The following is a 24279-nucleotide window of genomic DNA, read 5'->3' as shown; positions in this document are numbered from 1 at the left end:
TCTCAATTGGTAATGCTCTTGTGTTTGGAGCATGAGCGCTTGAACTTTGTAACTGACTATTAGTTGCAGTTTTTTTCCGATGAACGTCTGTCATTAAATTACCATTTTCATCTTTGGCAATTAAAAGGTCTAGAAAGGCTATTGATTTTAAATCTGCCTCATAAGTAAGTTTTATATTTACATTGTTGTTGTTGAGTTGTTTGAAAAACATCTCCAATTCATCTTTTAATCCTTCCCACAAAAACATGTTGTCAATGTACTGCAGCCATAGCGTTATGTGCAGGTACTTGTCATTGGAATCTGAAAAAACCTTGTTTTGCTCCCACCAGCCTAAAAATAGATTGGCATATTTGGGAGCACAAGCGGTACCCATTTCCGTTCCGCGTATTTGTAAATAGAATTGATGGTTAAATGTGAAAAAATTGTGAGTTACAAGAAACTTTAGCAAGAGAAGAATGAAATCATGTTCTGTGTTCTCTTCTGATTCCATTTTTTAGGAAGTATTTAGTTGCTTTTAGGCCTAAATGATGTTGGATACTAGTATATAATGACTCTATGTCAGCTGTTACTAACCAAGTGGAAGATGTTACATGAATATATAATAACTAATTTAGGACATCACGGGTGTCTTGTATATAAGAGCTCAGTTGTGGGAGGTATTCTCTAAGTCTAAAATCGACGTAATGGCTGTGCTTTTCTGTGAGACTGTTTATTCCGTAAATAATTGGACGGCCAGGAGGATGTTGTGTAATTTTTTTTTTTTTTAAATATTTTTATTGAGGTTGTGAAATAAGTACAGCAGGCAATTTATATCAGTCACTAACATACAAGACTTGTCAAACTGAGAACTCATATTGCCTAAGAAAGCAAATAAAGTGAACCTCATATTTTCTATTAAGAAATATCCCCTTAAGATATAGTAAGATGTAAAATGGAGCAGTAGTTTCCCCTAAAAACAAAGGGGGCCACTTATGGACCTCCTGAACTAGATTGATAGTATAATGGGGGACTTTGGGGAGAAAATAAAATAAGAAATCAGGCCACTCTTGGACCCAAGATATTTTAGAGAATGATGTAAAACAAATTGTGTTAGGGACAATAATAGTGTGGTATAAAGGGCTAGTATATTACAGAATTAATACTGGGAGACCAGGGGGTATATATAGAATGTTGGTTAAGGTTACTCCATGTCTTCCAGTAATGTTGCAGTCTAAGTGCTGCTCTAGAGTGGATAATGCTGAAAGGGTATTGGTACACTTTTATAGTTATAAGTAAAACTTTACTCCCCTCTAGTGGAGAAGCCTGGTATCTGTATATAGTCGTATAATATATTTTTCATGCAATTTGCAGAAACAATGCACATACAGGTTTAAGTGTTAAACATCACAATGTCACACAGGTCTGCAATATAAACCCAGAGTAAACTCTAAAATATATAGCAACCATAGTACATATTTATATTCACGTAGAAGACGAGCAAAAAACAAATAAAAACTAATATGTAAGCATCTACCTGACTAAATCTGGAATAATTAACATCTGCCTCAGTGTACACTGACACACTAAAAAATAAGTTAATATACTATGCAGGTAAGGCGTTCATGCACACTCCAAAAATTGTCAGGGGTAATAAGAGAAACTTCACACATGCAATTGGCGGCATGAATCACTGCTATAGAATACGATCAATCCTAAGACACCAGCCCAGAGACCCAAACCACAAATCTGACATATAAACGGATACTTAAGGTTTCAGACCCCTAGGTCGTCATGTATAGTTCCAAAGGATTAATGAGTGTGTGTCTAAAAGTTAAAGAAAAGTTCTGTTAGAAACAGTTAATGTCAGCTCTGCGAAGTGTGGATTGTTATACTACCCCGCTTCAGCGCTCCAGACTCATCAACCCACTCCAGTCGCCGACGAGCTGCCTGGATCTATTAGAGGGACCAGCCATGTCCTGGTTCGTAGGTGCCTTAAGGTATCGCATGGAGCTGCACATACAGCGTGCAAAAGCCGGTCATCACCTCTACTCGCAGACTGGGGATAGTAAGGACCTGCAAGACTTGACTTCTGCTTCTCAAGCTTGTCTCTCTTAACGATCTGAGTAGATTTAGTCTCTGTTCCTGTGCAGGGCCATGGTAAATCTGCCATTTCTAGAACTCCTATAGCCCCAAACGGCGGCTCAGCGCCAGATAACACACAGCATTCAGCGTAAGTATGGCAGGCCGGGTCTTCACACTCTCTCTCCTTCTGAATTGGTTGTTTTTGTGCACTCGATGAGTTCCAGGAGCTGTGAGTTTCCTTTATGGGCTCCACGTACTGTTCGGCAGAAACCTGATTCCCATTCTCCATCACAGGGGTCATGTGGAGGAGGGCAGCCTGCAAAACACTGCGCAATCACATTTCTCAGGCCAGCAAAGTGCTCATTAAGCATCTCATAAATAGTGTCTTCTGATGCTCGTGTATCGGTATCCATTTCTGATTAATGATGTGTAGTAAATAGTACTACTCGTAACCCCAGTCTCCAGAAACTGCCAGACACTTTATGAATGCGGCAGCCTTGAGGCCTAGCTGCAGAACTGAGACAGAACGGTCAATCCAGAGAGTTTCCCCCAGAACTGTCAATTTCTTGAATCTTGTAGCAATCCCCTGGCCCCCATCTACAGGATGAGAAATTTTGTAAAGGAAAACAATAAAATATTGCATAAAACTCTGTAGTAGAACCAGGAGCTCCCACAAGACGACTTGCCTCTACAACTGTAGGCTCCGCCCCCCTTTCCTTCCTTCTTAGCAAAATAATTGTAGTGCAACAATGCTCTAATTTGCTAAAGCACTAATGATCCTACAACTCCCCCCATGGTTAGCAATAGCAGGAACACAAACCTGACAATAACTGAGACTTATACATTATATTGCTTCTTTCAGAGACTAATGTCCCATGCACCTAAGCGGCACCACAAGCCATACGGGTGTGTCACGCGTCACTTACGTACAGTGTCGGATGTTGTATATTTTACATCTAAAACCCACTATTCACCAATACCATAGTCACTAAGATATCTGTATGAAACCTAATTGGATATGGACAACAGTATCTAACATAGATCTAATAATATTATACTGGTATTTGGTAAACTTTTCCATTAACTTAAGCCCATAATCAATTAAATTCACTCTCTGAACAACTTTTTACTCCATAACCCAGTATATCACTTCAATAAGAAGCCTGATTATTGTGTGTTTTTAATTAACTTTCTTTCCCGCATACTTTTAGTAGTGTCAAAACAATAAAAGTGAAGTTTTAAATTGGGAAGCAGATATCAGAGCAGACAGTCCTTTCATCTTGGGAAGTGGACCCCTCTTTGAAGTATTCTTGATGACCCTCCGATGGGGTATTCCGGAGTTGATCTGATAGCGTCTCGGCTAAACGCCAATCTTCTATAATGCGGGTCAAGATAAAGAGATCCGCAAGCAGCTCTGGTTGACGATCTGGCGGTCTCTTGGCACTTTGGTTTTATTTGCATGTTCCCTCCGTTTGCCCTTCTTCCTTGGGTGATAGCTCGTATCATACAGGAGTGGGCTTCGGTGATCCTAATCGTCCCAGCTTTGCCTCACAGAATCTGGTTTGCAAACCTGGTAAGGATGTCATTCCTTCCCCCTTGGAAGTTGCCTCAGATGAAGGACCTTCTACTTCAGTATCTGTTCCTCCATCCAAACCTGGATTCTCTGAAGCTGACTGCTTGGAGATTGAATGCCTAGTCTTGTCCAGAAGAGGTTTTTTGGAAAAGGTTGATACATACTTCAGGCTCGTAAGATTTACCATAAGGTGTGGCGTAAATACATTTTTTTTTTTTTTTTTTTTTTTTTTTAAGGTGGAGTCAGGTGAGGGTTCCCCACATTCTGTCTTATTTCTTCAGGAGTGCCTTGAGAAGGGCTTTTCAGTCAGTACTCTGAAAGATCAGATCTCTGCCTTTTCGTTTCTTTTACATAAAGGCTTTGGCAGAATCAGGCCTGTGTTTAAACTAGCTGCTCCTTCATGGAGTCTTAATCTCGTAGAGTTTCAGAGCTTTCGGCTTGGCAGTGTGATCCGCCTTGCCTTATTTTTCATGCGGATAAGGCAGTCCTTAATACCAAATTGGGATTTCCTCCTTAGGTGGTATCAGACCGCAATATACTAAGGAAATTGTCGTTCCCTTGTTCTGTCCTAATCCTTTTCAGAGGGAATGTTTGTTACACAACCTGGATGTTGTGCGTGCCCTGTAGTTCCATTTTCAGGCAACTAGAGATGTTCGTCAATCTACTGCCCTTTTTGTTGTATTTTCTGGTAAACAGGAGGGTTCTTCTATTTTTCTTTTTGGCTGAGAAGTGTTGTTTGTTTGGCTTATGAGACAGCTGGACAAAAGCCTCCTGAGAGAATCACAGCTCATTCCACTAGGGCTGTCGCCCCTTCCTGTGCCTTTAAAAATGAGGCCTCTGTGGAACAGATCTGCAGGCAGACACTTGGTCCTTGTTGAATACTTTTTTCCAAATTTTCCAAATTCAGGTGTTTTTGCCTCAGCTGAGGCTTCTTTTGGGAGGAAAGTTCTACAAGCGGTGGTGCCTTCTGTTTAGTTCCGCCTGTCTTGTTCTCCCTCCCATTCCGTGTCCTCTAGCTTGGGTATTGGTTCCCACTAGTAATTGAATGGATTTGTGGACTCTCCATTTGGCTTACCTGATAAATTCTCTTTCCTGGCATGGAGAGTCCACGACCCGCCCTTGATTTATTTTTAAGACGGCATTTCTCATTTTATTTTAAAGACCTCAGGCACCTCTAAACCCTTGTGTCATCTTCTTTCCATTATCTTTCGGCTAAATGACTGGGGGTTTATGGGAAGTAGGAGTGATACTTAACAGCTTTGATGGGGTGTTATTTGCCGCCTCCTGGTGGCCAGGAGTTGAATTCCCACTAGTAATTGAATGGTTTCATGGACTCTCCATGTCAGGAAAGAGAATTTATCAGGTAACCATAAAATTTGCTTTTCTGGGGACCTCATAGTATTGACAAGACTTAAGATAATCTTGTACAAGAACTGAACCAAGCAACACTCCCTGAGTTAAAGCATCACTTTGCACTTCAGAACTGCAACTTTTCTACATATGTCTTGTAGTTCACTCATATGTGTCCTGTATTAACCAGATAATTGGAAATGAAGTTGGAAACGTTTATACATTAAAATTTGGTGTTTTCGTATTTAAATTTTACCTAAGGCACTAGTACAGTGATGGTGAATCTTGGCACTCCAGATGTTTCAGGACTACATTTCCCATGATGCTTAAGCAATCTAGTCTAGTCAAGCATCATGGGAAATGTTATTCTTTAACATCTGGAGTGCCAAGGTTTGCCATCACTGCACTAGTATATTGGGAACTAAACACTTTCTTTCGTAAGAAGGCGAGTCCACAAGTCTTACTTCTGGGATTCAACTCTTGGCGGTGGAGAATTGAGGTGTACTAGATTATTTGTGGAGAGGCGTCCTCATACTGATTTGAGTACCATTTCCCCCTCTGAGTTGCTACTGAAAGACAAGGGTGATTGGTGTATTGGGTAGTGACACAATTACTCCCAGTGAAAGTCACAAGCCTGCCACAGGTGTTGTGGGGACCCGTTCCTTAGCCGCCTGTTGGGTCAGTTATTCCTTACAGTGGTCCTCTGCTGTGAAGTACACAGCACTGGATGGGCTCTACTATAAAAAAGCTAATTTTCTCCAGCTTTGTTTAGTTAAAAATTTCCCTTTTTTCAGACACTTATCTATATATCCCTGATGTTGAAACGCTTTATAACAGGAGTCTTTATTGCGTTTTTTTATGTTCCGTTTTTATAGGTCTCTTGACTCAAGTTCTCCTCGACAGTTCTGCCAAGCAATCACGAAAGCAGGTCAGCCGTGCCGGAACAAAGCCTGCAGAGGGGAGGAGTTCTGCAGAGTACACGCCTCGGGACAGGTGTCCTACACAGCAGCTTGATATGTTTTATAGCTGCATTGTTCTTTGTATGGGTATTTAGGTTGTATGGTTTGCAAATGTCTGCATAGATCTCCTGTAGTGTAGAATCAAAAGGCCATTTCCACCATTTGTATATTGTAATAAGTAACTGCTGAACATATCCTTAATGTCCAGGCCATATGTTTATACTGTGACAGAAGACCATGTGCTTAGCTGACGGCCAGAATCTAGGGATGGGCATTGACTAATTTCACCCATGTGTAGTGGAAGAACATTAAATTCTAACAGGGTCATGAAAATGACCCACCACATGATTGTTTAAGTATAATTGTGGAGAAGCAGGAAGCTGTGAAACTGTGCTGCTAATTTCTTGTAACCTTTACTCTACAGAAACCCAACAGATGTCTTGTTTGGTTTTTCTAGGGTTTTCACATCTTGCCTTTGTTACTCTACACTTTTAAATATTTTAATGTGTGATGTTTATTTAAATTCAGCAAAACTATTTTTATACTTGTGATAAAGCTATTTATTTTTGGAATAAAACATTTTAAGGAACTTTTGCACTTTTTTTTTCTTCTATGGAAGTTCACGCTTGCTATAAGATCAAGATATTAGATGGGTACTACACATGAGTAACCTAGGCACATTGTACAAGATATTAGATGGGTACTACACATGAGTAACCTAGGCACATTGTACAAGATATTAGATGGGTACTACACATGAGTAATCTAGGCACATTGTACAAGATATTGGATGGGTACTACACATGAGTAACCTAGGCACATTGCACAAGATATTGGATGGGTACTACACATGAGTAATCTAGGCACATTGTACAAGATATTAGATGGGTACTACACATGAGTAATCTAGGCACATTGTACAAGATATTAGATGGGTACTACACATGAGTAACCTAGGCACATTGTACAAGATATTAGATGGGTACTACACATGAGTAATCTAGGCACATTGTACAAGATATTAGATGGGTACTACACATGAGTAATCTAGGCACATTGTACAAGATATTAGATGGGTACTACACATGAGTAAGCTAGGCACATTGTACAAGATATTAGATGGGTACTACACATGAGTAACCTAGGCACATTGTACAAGATATTAGATGGGTACTACACATGAGTAACCTAGGCACATTGTACAAGATATTAGATGGGTACTACACATGAGTAACCTAGGCACATTGTACAAGATATTAGATGGGTACTACACATGAGTAACCTAGGCACATTGTACAAGATATTAGATGGGTACTACACATGAGTAAGCTAGGCACATTGTACAAGATATTAGATGGGTACTACACATGAGTAAGCTAGGCACATTGTACTAAAATACACACAAGTAACAAGTAGGGTGTAGATTATTTTTGCTGAAATCCTACACAAACCTTCCATTCCTCTTTAAGGGACTTGAAAGACAAATTAAACATACGGTTAAGAGCATATCATTTTAGGAGATTTTTCAGTTTATCAAATTGACTTTGTTCTCTCTGTACTTTTTTGTTGAAAAGCAAACCTAGGTAGGCTGAGAAGCACCCGAGAGCTAGCTGCTTATTGGTGGCTACACATTGTCTCAGTAACTCACCAGATGTGCTCAGCTAGCTCTCAGTAGTGCATTGCTGCTTCATTCACCATCCAACTGTCCCAAAAAGAGGAGAAACGGAAGACTGCACGAGCCAATTCCATATAGCCCTCAAACAGTTTCTAACACTGCTGTACATAGTCACATGCAGGAGCATATTTTAGTATGCACTCATGAAAAGGAGCTATGTATTTTAATAGCAAGTGAACTGGAAATTACATTTTGTGGGGCAATAACTCTCAAACTGAGGTTGTTCTATAACTATAAGGTACTGAGCAGAGCAAAAGTAGCCCCTGAGACAGGTCTGACATGTTGTATGTGTAGTAAGGGAGGAAGATAAATGGCGGCTGCATTTTATAGCTTGTAGGGGGGACCTGAGGTTTAGTGGAGAGGATTGTATGAAGTGTGACCAGATCTGGGGATCAAACTCATAGGAAGTTTATGGGATGGAGTATAGGGCAGAGGGTGCGGAATTACAAGTACTGAGTGACAACGAGCTGGAATGACACAAATATATTGGTCTCTGCTTAGTTATGTTTAAATGCTACAGTAAAGCAGGCTTAAAGGGACAATCTACCTCCAAAAAAATAATTAAAAATAAATAAATAAAAATTCCATTCTGGGGTAAAGCACAAAGCATGACAATGTATCATTTAAAATAAAATATTTTGGATAGAATGAATACATTACATTTAGTGCAATAGATATAGTTGTACACATCAATATCAGCAAGTTGCCTCATTTTTCTAAATAATTATACTGATAGCCCCATAAGGTATACACAAATAAAAATGGGCCACTTTAATAAAATAAGGGGGGATTACAGGGGTAAAATAACAGGGTCACGTTTGGACCCAACTCTAGAAATAAGGTAATAAAGATTAAAATAATAGATCACTGTTGGCGCCTCCTTATAGAAGTTGTGTAATGTGCCAGACGTAAAGATACTGAAATGTCTCTCAATATATAGTAAATCAAGCAATCACAAAGCCTATTCATTTTAAGAAGCATGAACTTGCTTATAAGTGACCCAGGAGACTATATGAGTATGCAATTATAGGGGTTCTGGGCTAGCAACACTGTTATATTAATAGACTTTTACCTCTGCTTACCTTGTAGCTAAGCCTCTGCAGACTGCCCCCTTATTTCAGTTCGTTTGACAGACTTGCATTTTAGCCAATCAGTGCTGACTCATAAGTTACTCCACAGGAGTGAGCACAATGTTATCTATATGGCACACCAGAACTAGTGCTGTCTAGCTGTGAAAAGCTTATACAATGCATTGAGATAAGAGGTGGCCTTCAAGGACTTATAAATTAACATAAGAGCCTACCTAGGTTTAGTTTTCAACCAATTATACCAAGAGAACAAAGCTAATTTGATGATAAAAGCAAATTGGAAAGTTGTTTAAAATTGTGTGCACAATATGAATGATTCATTTTGACTAGACTGTCCCTTTAAGTACACACTTTAAAAGTAACTATGGAGGGTGTGTTCCAGAAGCTATGCAGATAAAGAATTCTGAAAAACGCTGTCCAATGGATTGGCTAGAAATTCTGAGAACACTGCAAAGGCCAATGAGCAAACTCGGTAGAGAAGAAATCAATATACATAGCCTCATTATACTGCGTTACCTGACCAGTGCCCTAAGGCGGCATCTCTGGGGGTAAATAATGCAGCAAAACGGCAGCGCTAGTCACACCCAGCCCCTCCTGTTATAGTTTTGTTTGTTTTTTCCCTGTAGTGGCCTTGACTGCAGGATACAACTGTGTATATAAAATCTACTATATTGGCTGCTAAATGCCAGATTTGTTTAGAAACTGCAATTGGCTCTAAATCCATAAAGATATTTATATAGATATCTAACCCAAGGGTTTAATTGGAAAGATCTATTCAGAGTCGGACTGGGAATAAAAAGCAGCCCTGGGAAAATATGAAGACCAACCCTATTTTCTTCTGTTAAGTGTGATCAGTCCACGGGTCATCATTACTTCTGGGATATTACTCCTCCCCAACAGGAAGTGCAAGAGGATTCACCCAGCAGAGCTGCATATAGCTCCTCCCCTCTACGTCACTCCCAGTCATTCTCTTGCACCCAACGACTAGATAGGATGTGTGAGAGGACTATGGTGATTATACTTAGTTTTATATCTTCAATCAAAAGTTTGTTATTTTAAAATAGCACCGGAGTGTGTTATTACCTCTCTGGCAGAGTTTGAAGAAGAATCTACCAGAGTTTTGCTATGATTTTAGCCGGAGTAGTTAAGATCATGTTGCTGTTCTCGGCCATCTGAGGAGTGAGGTAAACTTCAGATCAGGGGACAGCGGGCAGATGAATCTGCATAGAGGTATGTAGCAGTTTTTATTTTCTGACAATGGAATTGATGAGAAAATCCTGCCATACCGATATGTCATGTATGTATACTTTACACTTCAGTATTCTGGGGAATGGTACTTCACTAGATTTACACTGTAAGAAATACATAAAGCTGTTTAATAACTAGAGATTATGTTTAACGTTTTTGCTGGAATGTAAAATCGTTTTCATTTGCTGAGGTACTGTGTGAATAAATGTTTGGGCACTATTTTTCCACTTGGCAGTTGCTTAATCTGTTTTTCTGACAGTTTCTGTTCTCCCTCACTGCTGTGTGTGAGGGGGAGGGGCCGTTTTTTGGCGCTTTTTCTATGCATCAAATATTTCAGTCAGCAACTCATTGTATTCCCTGCATGATCCGGTTCATCTCTACAGAGCTCAGGGGTCTTCAAAACTTATTTTGAGGGAGGTAATTTCTCTCAGCAGAGCTGTGAGAATTATAGTTTGACTGAGATAAAAAACGTTTATTCTGTAATTTGTTTCCTGCTTTCAGAATTTGTTATCTTTGCTAATGGGATTAAACCTTTGCTAAAGTTGTGTTGTTTACAAGGATTGAGGCTATAACTGTTTCAATTTATTAATTTTCAACTGTCATAGATCTTCTGTGCTTCTTAAAGGCACAGTACGTTTTAATATTATTCTAATTGAATTGTATTTCCAAGTTGCAAGTTTATTTGCTAGTGTGTTAAACATGTCTGATTCAGAGGATGATACCTGTGTCATTTGTTGCAATGCCAAAGTGGAGCCCAATAGAAATTTATGTACTAACTGTATTGATGCTACTTTAAATAAAAGTCAATCTGTACAAATTGAACAAATTTCACCAAACAACGAGGGGAGAGTTATGCCGACTAACTCGCCTCACGTGTCAGTACCTACATCTCCCGCTCAGAGGGAGGTGCGTGATATTGTAGCGCCGAGTACATCTGGGCGGCCATTACAAATCACATTACAGGATATGGCTACTGTTATGACTGAGGTTTTGGCTAAATTACCAGAACTAAGAGGTAAGCGTGATCACTCTGGGGTGAGAACAGAGTGCGCTGATAATATTAGGGCCATGTCAGACACTGCGTCACAGGTGGCAGAACATGAGGACGGAGAACTTCATTCTGTGGGTGACGGTTCTGATCCAAACAGACTGGATTCAGATATTTCAAATTTTAAATTTAAACTGGAAAACCTCCGTGTATTACTAGGGGAGGTGTTAGCGGCTCTGAATGATTGTAACACAGTTGCAATACCAGAGAAAATGTGTAGGTTGGATAAATATTTTGCGGTACCGACGAGTACTGAGGTTTTTCCTATACCTAAGAGACTTACTGAAATTGTTACTAAGGAGTGGGATAGACCCGGTGTGCCGTTCTCACCCCCTCCGATATTTAGAAAAATGTTTCCAATAGACGCCACCACAAGGGACTTATGGCAAACGGTCCCTAAGGTGGAGGGAGCAGTTTCTACCTTAGCTAAGCGTACCACTATCCCGGTGGAGGATAGCTGTGCTTTTTCAGATCCAATGGATAAAAAGTTAGAGGGTTACCTTAAGAAAATGTTTGTTCAACAAGGTTTTATATTGCAACCCCTTGCATGCATTGCGCCGATCACGGCTGCAGCGGCATTCTGGATTGAGTCTCTGGAAGAGAACATTGGTTCAGCTACTCTGGACGACATTACGGACAGGCTTAGAGTCCTTAAACTAGCTAATTCATTCATTTCGGAGGCCGTAGTACATCTTACTAAACTTACGGCGAAGAATTCAGGATTCGCCATTCAGGCACGCAGGGCGCTGTGGCTAAAATCCTGGTCAGCTGATGTTACTTCTAAGTCTAAATTGCTTAATATACCTTTCAAAGGGCAGACCTTATTCGGGCACGGTTTGAAAGAGATTATCGCTGACATTACAGGAGGTAAAGGCCATGCCCTGCCTCAGGACAAAGCCAAAGCCAAGACTAGACAGTCTAATTTTCGTTCCTTTCGTAATTTCAAAGCAGGAGCAGCATCAACTTCCTCTGCACCAAAACAGGAAGGAGCTGTTGCTCGCTACAGACAAGGCTGGAAACCTAACCAGTCCTGGAACAAGGGCAAGCAGACTAGGAAACCTGCTGCTGCCCCTAAAACAGCATGAATTGAGGGCCCCCGATCCGGGATCGGATCTAGTGGGGGGCAGACTTTCTCTCTTCGCCCAGGCTTGGGCAAGAGATGTTCAGGATCCCTGGGCGCTAGAGATAATATCTCAGGGATACCTTCTGGACTTCAAATACTCTCCTCCAAGAGAGAGATTTCATCTGTCAAGATTGTCAACAATCCAGACAAAGAAAGAGGCGTTTCTACGCTGCGTACAAGAGCTCTTGTTAATGGGAGTAATCCATCCAGTTCCACGATCGGAACAGGGACAGGGGTTTTACTCAAATCTGTTTGTGGTTCCCAAAAAAGAGGGAACTTTCAGACCAATCCTGGACTTAAAGATCCTAAACAAATTCCTAAGAGTTCCATCGTTCAAGATGGAGACTATTCGGACAATTTTACCTATGATCCAAGAGGGTCAATACATGACCACTGTAGATTTAAAAGATGCTTACCTTCACATACCGATTCACAAAGATCATTATCGGTACCTAAGGTTTGCCTTCCTAGACAGGCATTACCAGTTTGTGGCTCTTCCATTCGGATTGGCTACAGCTCCAAGAATCTTCACAAAGGTTCTGGGTGCTCTTCTGGCGGTACTAAGACCGCGGGGAATCTCGGTAGCTCCATACCTAGACGACATTCTGATACAAGCTTCAAGCTTTCAAACTGCCAAGTCTCATACAGAGTTAGTGCTGGCATTTCTAAGGTCACATGGATGGAAGGTGAACGAAAAGAAAAGTTCACTCGTTCCACTCACAAGAGTTCCCTTCCTGGGGACTCTTATAGATTCTGTAGAAATGAAGATTTACCTGACAGAGGACAGGCTAACAAGACTTCAAAGTGCTTGCCGCACCCTTCATTCCATTCAACACCCGTCAGTGGCTCAATGCATGGAGATAATCGGCTTAATGGTAGCGGCAATGGACATAGTACCCTTTGCACGCTTACACCTCAGACCACTGCAACTGTGCATGCTAAGTCAGTGGAATGGGGATTACTCAGACTTATCCCCTTCTCTGAATCTGGATCAAGACACCAGAAATTCTCTTCTATGGTGGCTTTCTCGGCCACATCTGTCCAGGGGGATGCCATTCAGCAGACCAGACTGGACAATTGTAACAACAGACGCCAGCCTTCTAGGTTGGGGTGCCGTCTGGAATTCTCTGAAGGCTCAGGGACAATGGAGTCAGGAGGAGAGTCTCCTGCCAATAAACATTCTGGAATTGAGAGCAGTTCTCAATGCCCTCCTGGCTTGGCCCCAGTTGACAACTCGGGGGTTCATCAGGTTTCAGTCGGACAACATCACGACTGTAGCTTACATCAACCATCAGGGAGGGACAAGAAGCTCCCTAGCTATGATGGAAGTATCAAAGATAATTTGCTGGGCAGAGTCTCACTCTTGCCACCTGTCAGCAATCCACATCCCGGGAGTGGAGAACTGGGAGGCGGATTTCTTAAGTCGTCAGACTTTTCATCCGGGGGAGTGGGAACTTCATCCGGAGGTCTTTGCCCAAATACTTCGACGTTGGGGCAAACCAGAGATAGATCTCATGGCGTCTCGACAGAACGCCAAGCTTCCTCGTTACGGGTCCAGATCCAGGGATCCAGGAGCAGTCCTGATAGATGCTCTGACAGCACCTTGGGACTTCAGGATGGCTTACGTGTTTCCACCCTTCCCGTTGCTTCCTCGATTGATTGCCAGAATCAAACAAGAGAGAGCATCAGTGATTCTAATAGCACCTGCGTGGCCACGCAGGACTTGGTATGCAGACCTGGTGGACATGTCATCCTGTCCACCTTGGTCTCTACCTCTGAAACAGGACCTTCTGATACAGGGTCCCTTCAAACATCAAAATCTAACTTCTCTGAAGCTGACTGCTTGGAAATTGAACGCTTGATTTTATCAAGACGTGGATTTTCTGAGTCAGTTATTGATACCTTAATACAGGCTAGGAAACCTGTTACCAGAAAGATTTACCATAAGATATGGCGTAAATACCTATATTGGTGTGAATCCAAAGGTTACTCTTGGAGTAAGGTTAGGATTCCTAGGATATTGTCTTTTCTACAAGAAGGTTTAGAAAAGGGTTTATCTGCTAGTTCATTAAAGGGACAGATCTCAGCTCTGTCCATTCTGTTACACAAACGTCTGTCAGAAGTTCCTGACGTCCAGGCTTTTTGTCAGGCTTTGGCCAGAATTAAGCCTGTGTTTAAAACTGTTGCTCCACCATGGAGTTTAAACCTTGTTCTTAATGTTTTACAGGGCGTTCCGTTTGAACCCCTTCATTCCATTGATATAAAGTTGTTATCTTGGAAAGTTCTATTTTTAATGGCTATTTCCTCGGCTCGAAGAGTCTCTGAATTATCAGCCTTACATTGTGATTCTCCTTATTTGATTTTTCATTCGGATAAGGTAGTCCTGCGTACTAAACCTGGGTTCTTACCTAAGGTAGTTACTAACAGGAATATCAATCAAGAGATTGTTGTTCCTTCTTTATGCCCAAATCCTTCTTCAAAGAAGGAACGTCTACTGCACAACCTGGATGTAGTCCGTGCTCTAAAATTTTACTTACAGGCAACTAAGGAATTTCGACAAACGTCTTCTCTGTTTGTCATTTACTCTGGGCAGAGGAGAGGTCAAAAAGCTTCCGCTACCTCTCTTTCTTTTTGGCTTCGTAGCATAATTCGTTTAGCTTATGAGACTGCTGGACAGCAGCCTCCTGAAAGAATTACAGCTCATTCTACTAGAGCTGTGGCTTCCACTTGGGCCTTCAAGAATGAGGCCTCTGTTGAACAGATTTGCAAGGCTGCAACTTGGTCTTCGCTTCATACTTTTTCCAAATTTTACAAATTTGACACTTTTGCTTCATCGGAGGCTATTTTTGGGAGAAAGGTTCTTCAGGCAGTGGTTCCTTCTGTATAAAGAGCCTGCCTATCCCTCCCGTCATCCGTGTACTTTTGCTTTGGTATTGGTATCCCAGAAGTAATGATGACCCGTGGACTGATCACACTTAACAGAAGAAAACATAATTTATGCTTACCTGATAAATTCCTTTCTTCTGTAGTGTGATCAGTCCACGGCCCGCCCTGTTTTTAAGGCAGGTAAATATTTTTTAATTTATACTCCAGTCACCACTTCACCCTTGGCTTTTCCTTTCTCGTTGGTCCTTGGTCGAATGACTGGGAGTGACGTAGAGGGGAGGAGCTATATGCAGCTCTGCTGGGTGAATCCTCTTGCACTTCCTGTTGGGGAGGAGTAATATCCCAGAAGTAATGATGACCCGTGGACTGATCACACTACAGAAGAAAGGAATTTATCAGGTAAGCATAAATTATGTTTTCCGTTAAAGGGACACTAAACCCAAATTATTTCTTTCATGGTTCAGACAGAGCAGCAATTTTAAGCAACTTTCTAATTTACTCCTATCAAATTTTCTTCGTTCTCTTGGTATCTTTATTTAAAAAGCAGGAATTTAAATCTTAGCAGCCAACCCATTTTAGGTTCAGCACTCTGGATAGTGTTTGCTTATTGGTGCCTACATTTAGACACCAATAAGAAAGCATAACCCAGGTTCTGCACCAAAAATGGGCCAGCTCCTATGCATCACATTCCTGCTTTTTAAATAAAGATAGCAAGAGAACAAAGAAATTATAATAGGAGTAAATTAGAAAGTTGTTTAATGATTCAGATAAAGAGAAATATGGGTTTAGCGCCCCATTTTTCTCAGGGCATTACTGGGATACTACTTCCCCAATATTGTTTCCAGAATTAAATGATATTACTTTGCATTAAATTAAAATGCCAGGTTGATGAAACAGAGGCACCCTACAGCCCAATTCCATTAATCATCCCTTTAAATTGTAGCTTTGCAGGTATTGGCATCTGCCTGGCTACTAATATAGCATTATCCGGAGGGAGTAACTACATTTAACCACCAATCAGCCAGCGCTACCCTGGTGCTGAATTAAAATGGGTCGGCTCCTAAGCTTGCACGCCAGCTTTTTAAAAAAAAGATATCAAATTTTCTTTGTTCTCTTGGTAATTGGAGTAAACTAGAAAGTTCCTTAAAATTGCTGCTCTACCTGAACCCTGAAAGAGCAAATTGGGTTTCATGTCCCTTTAACGGAGGGTTAAAAAGTTAAAACGCTATTGGAAGTTTGGATCTCTATAAAAGAATCAGAAAACCAAATGCTCTAAGAGGAGAACTAGCTAGGAGGCTGTCAATATAACCAGGCTTCAAGCTTTGCCTGTGAAAGCCGAGTAAACACCTTAACGACTAAGGTACCCTGTATGTCTGCAGACGTTAAGGGTTTTTACTAGCGCAGCTTCGCCTACAGTGGCTAAAGCTTTGCTAGTACTGTGTGACGCACTTACAGAGGCAGCAGATATAGTGTGGTCTTCCCAACATCAGCAAGACCTGTGCTATTTCCCGCGCATGCAGATATAGTGCCGTCTTCCCAACATCAGCAGGACCTGTGCTATTTCCCGCGCATGCAGATATAGTGCAGTCTTCCCAACATCAGCAAGACCTGTGCTATTTCCCGCTCATGCAGATATAGTGCAGTCTTCCCAACATCAGCAAGACCTGTGCTATTTCCCGCTCATGCAGATATAGTGCAGTCTTCCCAACATCAGCAAGACCTGTGCTATTTCCCGCTCATGCAGATATAGTGCCGTCTTCCCAACATCAGCAAGACCTGTGCTATTTCCCGCTCATGCAGATATAGTGTGGTCTTCCTGACATCAGCAAGACCTGTGCTATTTCCCACACATGCAGATATAGTGCCGTCTTCCCAACATCAGCAAGACCTGTGCTATTTCCCGCTCATGCAGATATAGTGCGGTCTTCCCAACATCAGCAAGACCTGTGCTATTTCCCGCTCATGCAGATATAGTGCAGTCTTCCCAACATCAGCAAGACTTGTGCTATTTCCCGCGCATGCAGATATAGTGCCGTCTTCCCAACATCAGCAAGACCTGTGCTATTTCCCGCTCATGCAGATATAGTGTGGTCTTCCTGACATCAGCAAGACCTGTGCTATTTCCCACACATGCAGATATAGTGTGGTCTTCCCAACATCAGCAGGACCTGTGCTATTTCCCACACATGCAGATATAGTGCCGTCTTCCCAACATCAGCAAGACCTGTGCTATTTCCCGCGCATGCAGGTATAGTGCAGTCTTCCCAACATCAGCAAGACCTGTGCTATTTCCCGCGCATGCAGATATAGTGCCGTCTTCCCAACATCAGCAAGACCTGTGCTATTTCCCACACATGCAGATATAGTGCCGTCTTCCCAACATCAGCAGGGCCTGTGCTATTTCCCGCGCATGCAGATATAGTGCCGTCTTCCCAACATCAGCAAGACCTGTGCTATTTCCCACACATGCAGATATAGTGCCGTCTTCCCAACATCAGCAGGGCCTGTGCTATTTCCCGCACATGCAGATATAGTGCCGTCTTCCCAACATCAGCAAGACCTGTGCTATTTCCCGCGCATGCAGATATAGTGTGGTCTTCCCAACATCAGCAAGACCTGTGCTATTTCCCGCGCATGCAGATATAGTGCCGTGTTCCCAACATCAGCAAGACCTGTGCTATTTCCCATGCATGCAGATATAGTGTGGTCTTCCCAACATCAGCAAGACCTGTGCTATTTCCCGTGCATGCAGATATAGTGCCGTCTTCCCAACATCAGCAAGACCTGTGCTACTTCCCGCGCATGCAGATATAGTGCCGTCTTCCCAACATCAGCAAGACTTGTGCTATTTCTTGCGCATGCAGATATAATGCGGTCTACCCGACATCAGCAAGACCTGTGCTATTTCCTGCGCATGCAGATATAGTGCGGTCTTCCCAACATCAGCAAGACCTGTGTGCAGATATAGTGCGGTCTTCCCAACATCAGCAAGACCTGTGCTATTTCCAGCACATGCAGATATAGTGCGGTCTTCCCAACATCAGCAAGACCTGTGTGCAGATATAGTGCGGTCTTCCCAACATCAGCAAGACCTGTGCTATTTCCAGCACATGCAGATATAGTGCGGTCTTCCCAACATAGCAAGACCTGCATTATTTCCAGCGCATGCAGATATAGTGCCGTCTTCCTGACATCAGCAAGACCTGCGCTATATAATGCGGTCTTCCCAACATCAGCCAGACCTGTGCTATTTCCCGCACATGCAGATATAGTGCGGTCTTCATGACATCAGCCAGACCTGTGCTATTTCCGGCGCATGCAGATTTAGTGCAGTTTTCCCAACATCAGCAAGACCTGTGCTATTTCCCGCACATGCAGATATATTGCGGTGTTCCCGACATCAGCAAGACCTTTCTTCTACAAGATACGATGAGTCCACGGATTTCATCCTTACTTGTGGGATATTATCCTCCTGCTAACAGGAAGTGGCAAAGAGCACCACAGCAGAGCTGTATATATATAGCTTTTCCCCTCCACCCCCAGTCATTCTCTTTGCCTGTGTTATACTAGGAAGAGGTAAAGTGAGGTTTTAGTTTCTTCAATCAAGAAGTTTTTTATTTTAAATGGTACCGGTGAGTACTATTTCTTTCATGTAATTAGCAAGAGTCCATGAGCTAGTGACGTATGGGATATACATTCCTACCAGGAGGGACAAAGTTTCCCAAACCTCAAAATGCCTATAAATACACCCCTCACCACACCCACAAATCAGTTTTTACAAACTTTGCCTCCTATGGAGGTGGTGAAGTAAGTTTGTGCTAGATTCTACGTTGATATGCGCTCTGCAGCAGGTTGGGGCCCGGTTTTCCTCTAAGCGTGCAGTGAATGTCAGAGGGATGTGAGAAGAGTATTGCCTATTTGAATTCAATGATCTCCTTCTATGGGGTCTATTTCATAGGTTCTCTGTTATCGGTCGTAGAGATTCATCTCTTACCTCCCTTTTCAGATCGACGATATACTCTTATATATACCATTACCTCTACTGATTTTCGTTTCAGTACTGGTTTGGCTTTCTACTACATGTAGATGAGTGTCCTGGGGTAAGTAAGTCTTATTTTCTGTGACACTCTAAGCTATGGTTGGGCACTTTTATATAAAGTTCTAAATATATGTATTCAAACATTTATTTGCCTTGACTCAGGATGTTCAACGTTCCTTATTTCAGACAGTCAGTTTCATATTTGGGATAATGCATATGAATGAATCAATTTTTTTCTTACCTTAAAATTTGACTTTTTTCCCTGTGGGCTGTTAGGCTCGCGGGGGCTGAAAATGCTTCATTTTATTGCGTCATTCTTGGCGCTGACTTTTTTGGCGCAAAATTTTTTTTTCTGTTTCCGGCGTCATACGTGTCGCCGGAAATTGCGTCATTTTTGACGTTTTTTTTGCGCCAAGAGTGTCGGCGTTCCGGATGTGGCGTCATTTTTGGCGCCAAAAGCATTTAGGCGCCAAATAATGTGGGCGTCTTTTTTGGCGCTAAAAAATGTTATTTATTGCTTCTGGTTGCTAGAAGCTTGTTCACTGGCATTTTTTCCCATTCCTGAAACTGTCATTTAAGGAATTTGATCAATTTTGCTTTATATGTTGTTTTTTCTATTACATATTGCAAGATGTCCCAGATTGACACTGAGTCAGAAGATACTTCTGGAAAAACGCTGCCTGGTGCTGGATCTACCAAAGTTAAGTGTATCTGCTGTAAACTTGTGGTATCTGCTCCTCCAGCTGTTGTTTGTAATGAATGTCATGACAAACTTGTTAATGCAGATAATATTTCCTTTAGTAATGTTACATTACCTGTTGCTGTTCCGTCAACATCTAATACTCAGAGTGTTCCTGTTAACATAAGAGATTTTGTTTCTAAATCCATTAAGAAGGCTATGTCTGTTATTCCTCCTTCTAGTAAACGTAAAAGGTCTTTTAAAACTTCTCATTTTTCAGATGAATTTTTAAATGAACATCATCATTCTGATTCTGATAATGGTTCCTCTGGTTCAGAGGATTCTGTCTCAGAGGTTGATGCTGATAAATCTTCATATTTATTCAAAATGGAATTTATTCGTTCTTTACTTAAAGAAGTTTTAATTGCATTAGAAATAGAGGATTCTGGTCTTCTTGATACTAAATCTAAACGTTTAAATAAGGTTTTTAAATCTCCTGTAGTTATTCCAGAAGTTTTTCCTGTCCCTGATGCTATTTCTGAAGTAATATCCAGGGAATGGAATAATTTGGGTAATTCATTTACTCCTTCTAAACGTTTTAAGCAATTATATCCTGTGCCATCTGACAGATTAGAATTTTGGGACAAAATCCCTAAAGTTGATGGGGCTGTCTCTACTCTTGCTAAACGTACTACTATTCCTACGGCAGATAGTACTTCTTTTAAGGATCCTTTAGATAGGAAGATTGAATCCTTTCTAAGAAAAGCTTACTTATGTTCAGGTAATCTTCTTAGACCTGCTATATCTTTAGCGAATGTTGCTGCAGCTTCAACTTTTTGGTTAGAAGCTTTAGCGCAACAAGTATCAGATCATAATTCTCATAGCATTGTTAATCTTCTTCAACATGCTAATAACTTTATTTGTGATGCCATCTTTGATATCATTAGAGTTGATGTCAGGTATATGTCTCTAGCTATTTTAGCTAGAAGAGCTTTATGGCTTAAAACTTGGAATGCTGATATGTCTTCTAAGTCAACTTTGCTTTCCCTTTCTTTCCAGGGTAATAAATTATTTGGTTCTCAGTTGGATTCTATTATCTCAACTGTTACTGGAGGGAAAGGAACTTTTTTACCACAGGATAAAAAATCTAAAGGTAAATTTAGGTCTAATAATCGTTTTCGTTCCTTTCGTCACAATAAGGAACAAAAGCCTGATCCTTCACCCACAGGAGCGGTATCAGTTTGGAAACCATCTCCAGTCTGGAATAAATCCAAGCCTTTTAGAAAACCAAAGCCAGCTCCCAAGTCCACATGAAGGTGCGGCCCTCATTCCAGCCCAGCTGGTAGGGGGCAGATTACGATTTTTCAAAGAAATTTGGATCAATTCAATTCACAATCTTTGGATTCAAAACATTGTTTCAGAAGGGTACAGAATTGGCTTCAAGATAAGGCCTCCTGCAAAGAGATTTTTTCTTTCCCGTGTCCCAGTAAATCCAGCGAAGGCTCAAGCATTTCTGAAATGTGTTTCAGATCTAGAGTTGGCTGGAGTAATTATGCCAGTTCCAGTTCTGGAACAGGGGCTGGGGTTTTATTCAAATCTCTTCATTGTACCAAAGAAGGAGAATTCCTTCAGACCAGTTCTGGATCTAAAAATATTGAATCGTTATGTAAGGATACCAACATTCAAAATGGTAACTTTAAGGACTATCCTGCCTTTTGTTCAGCAAGGGCATTATATGTCCACAATAGATTTACAGGATGCATATCTGCATATTCCGATTCATCCAGATCACTATCAGTTTCTGAGATTCTCTTTCCTAGACAAGCATTACCAGTTTGTGGCTCTGCCGTTTGGCCTAGCAACAGCTCCAGGAATTTTTACAAAGGTTCTCGGTGCCCTTCTGTCTGTAATCAGAGAACAGGGTATTGTGGTATTTCCTTATTTGGACGATATCTTGGTACTTGCTCAGTCTTCACATTTAGCAGAATCTTATACGAATCGACTTGTGTTGTTTCTTCAAGATCATGGTTGGAGGATCAATTTACCGAAAAGTTCATTGATTCCTCAGACAAGGGTAACCTTTTTAGGTTTCCAGATAGATTCAGCATCCATGACTCTGTCTCTGACAGACAAGAGACGACTAAAATTGATCTCAGCTTGTCGAAACCTTCAATCACAATCATTCCCTTCGGTAGCCTTATGCATGGAAATTCTAGGTTTTATGACTGCTGCATCGGACGCGATCCCCTTTGCTCGTTTTCACATGCGACCTCTTCAGCTCTGTATGCTGAACCAATGGTGCAGGGATTACACAAAGATATCTCAATTAATATCTTTAAAACCGATTGTACGACACTCTCTGACGTGGTGGACAGATCACCATCGTTTAGTTCAGGGGGCTTCTTTTGTTCTTCCGACCTGGACTGTAATTTCAACAGATGCAAGTCTGACAGGTTGGGGAGCTGTATGGGGGTCTCTGACAGCACAAGGGGTTTGGGAATCTCAGGAGGTGAGATTACCAATCAATATTTTGGAACTCCGTGCAATTTTCAGAGCTCTTCAGTCATGGCCTCTTCTAAAGAGAGAATCGTTCATTTGTTTTCAGACAGACAATGTCACAACTGTGGCATACATCAATCATCAAGGAGGGACTCACAGTCCTCTGGCTATGGAAGAAGTATCTCGAATACTGGTATGGGCGGAATCCAGCTCCTGTCTAGTTTCTGCGGTTCATATCCCAGGTATAGACAATTGGGAAGCGGATTATCTCAGTCGCCAAACGTTACATCCGGGCGAATGGTCTCTTCACCCAGAGGTATTTCTTCAGATTGTTCAAATGTGGGGACTTCCAGAAATAGATCTGATGGCTTCTCATCTAAACAAGAAACTTCCCAGGTATCTGTCCAGATCCAGGGATCCTCAAGCGGAAGCAGTGGATGCATTGTCACTTCCTTGGAAGTATCATCCTGCCTATATCTTTCCGCCTCTAGTTCTTCTTCCAAGAGTAATCTCCAAGATTCTGAAGGAATGCTCGTTTGTTCTGCTGGTGGCTCCAGCATGGCCTCACAGGTTTTGGTATGCGGATCTTGTCCGGATGGCCTCTTGCCAACCGTGGACTCTTCCGTTAAGACCAGACCTTCTGTCGCAAGGTCCTTTTTTCCATCAGGATCTCAAATCCTTAAATTTAAAGGTATGGAGATTGAACGCTTGATTCTTAGTCAAAGAGGTTTCTCTGACTCTGTGATTAATACTATGTTACAGGCTCGTAAATCTGTATCTAGGAAGATATATTATAGAGTCTGGAAGACTTACATTTCTTGGTGTCTTTCTCATCATTTTTCCTGGCATTCTTTTAGAATTCCGAGAATTTTACAGTTTCTTCAGGATGGTTTGGATAAAGGTTTGTCTGCAAGTTCCTTGAAAGGACAAATCTCTGCTCTTTCTGTTCTTTTTCACAGAAAGATTGCTAATCTTCCTGATATTCATTGTTTTGTACAAGCTTTGGTTCATATAAAACCTGTCATTAAGTCAATTTCTCCTCCTTGGAGTTTGAATTTGGTTCTGGGGGCTCTTCAAGCTCCTCCGTTTGAACCTATGCATTCATTGGACATTAAATTACTTTCTTGGAAAGTTTTGTTTCTTTTGGCCATCTCTTCTGCTAGAAGAGTTTCTGAATTATCTGCTCTTTCTTGTGAGTCTCCTTTTCTGATTTTTCATCAGGATAAGGCGGTGTTGCGAACTTCTTTTAAATTTTTACCTAAGGTTGTGAATTCTAACAACATTAGTAGAGAAATTGTGGTTCCTTCATTATGTCCTAATCCTAAGAATTCTAAGGAGAGATCATTGCATTCTTTGGATGTAGTTAGAGCTTTGAAATATTATGTTGAAGCTACTAAGAATTTCCGAAAGACTTCTAGTCTATTTGTTATCTTTTCTGGTTCTAGGAAAGGTCAGAAGGCCTCTGCCATTTCTTTGGCATCTTGGCTGAAATCTTTAATTCATCATGCTTATGTCGAGTCGGGTAGAACTCCGCCTCAAAGGATTACAGCTCATTCTACTAGGTCAGTTTCTACTTCCTGGGCGTTTAGGAATGAAGCTTCGGTTGATCAGATTTGCAAAGCAGCAACTTGGTCTTCTTTGCATACTTTTACTAAATTCTACCATTTTGATGTGTTTTCTTCTTCTGAAGCAGTTTTTGGTAGAAAAGTACTTCAGGCAGCTGTTTCAGTTTGATTCTTCTGCTTATAATTTCAGTTTTTTTCATTATAAGATTTAAACTTTATTTTTGGTGTGGATTATTTTCAGCGGAATTGGCTGTCTTTATTTTATCCCTCCCTCTCTAGTGACTCTTGCGTGGAAGATCCACATCTTGGGTAGTCATTATCCCATACGTCACTAGCTCATGGACTCTTGCTAATTACATGAAAGAAAACATAATTTATGTAAGAACTTACCTGATAAATTCATTTCTTTCATATTAGCAAGAGTCCATGAGGCCCACCCTTTTTTGTGGTGGTTATGATTTTTTTGTATAAAGCACAATTATTCCA

The 24279-nt window shown here is 41.3% G+C and overlaps 1 protein-coding gene across 1 annotated transcript in view; it reads left to right on the top strand.

Annotated features, from left to right (window-relative positions):
• LOC128661749 (protein brambleberry-like) overlaps positions 1 to 5998 on the top strand; it is a 104989-nt gene extending 98991 nt beyond the window's left edge. Inside the window, exon 12 of the mRNA XM_053715968.1 lies at positions 5860 to 5998. Within this exon, the coding sequence (XP_053571943.1) occupies positions 5860 to 5998 (139 nt within the window). The remainder of the gene's footprint in view (positions 1 to 5859) is intronic.
• The last annotated feature ends 18281 nt before the right edge of the window (positions 5999 to 24279 follow it).

This window comes from Bombina bombina, chromosome 5, assembly GCF_027579735.1.
Source record: "Bombina bombina isolate aBomBom1 chromosome 5, aBomBom1.pri, whole genome shotgun sequence".
Lineage (NCBI taxonomy): Eukaryota > Metazoa > Chordata > Amphibia > Anura > Bombinatoridae > Bombina > Bombina bombina.
This window is presented reverse-complemented; position numbering and strand designations above follow the sequence as displayed.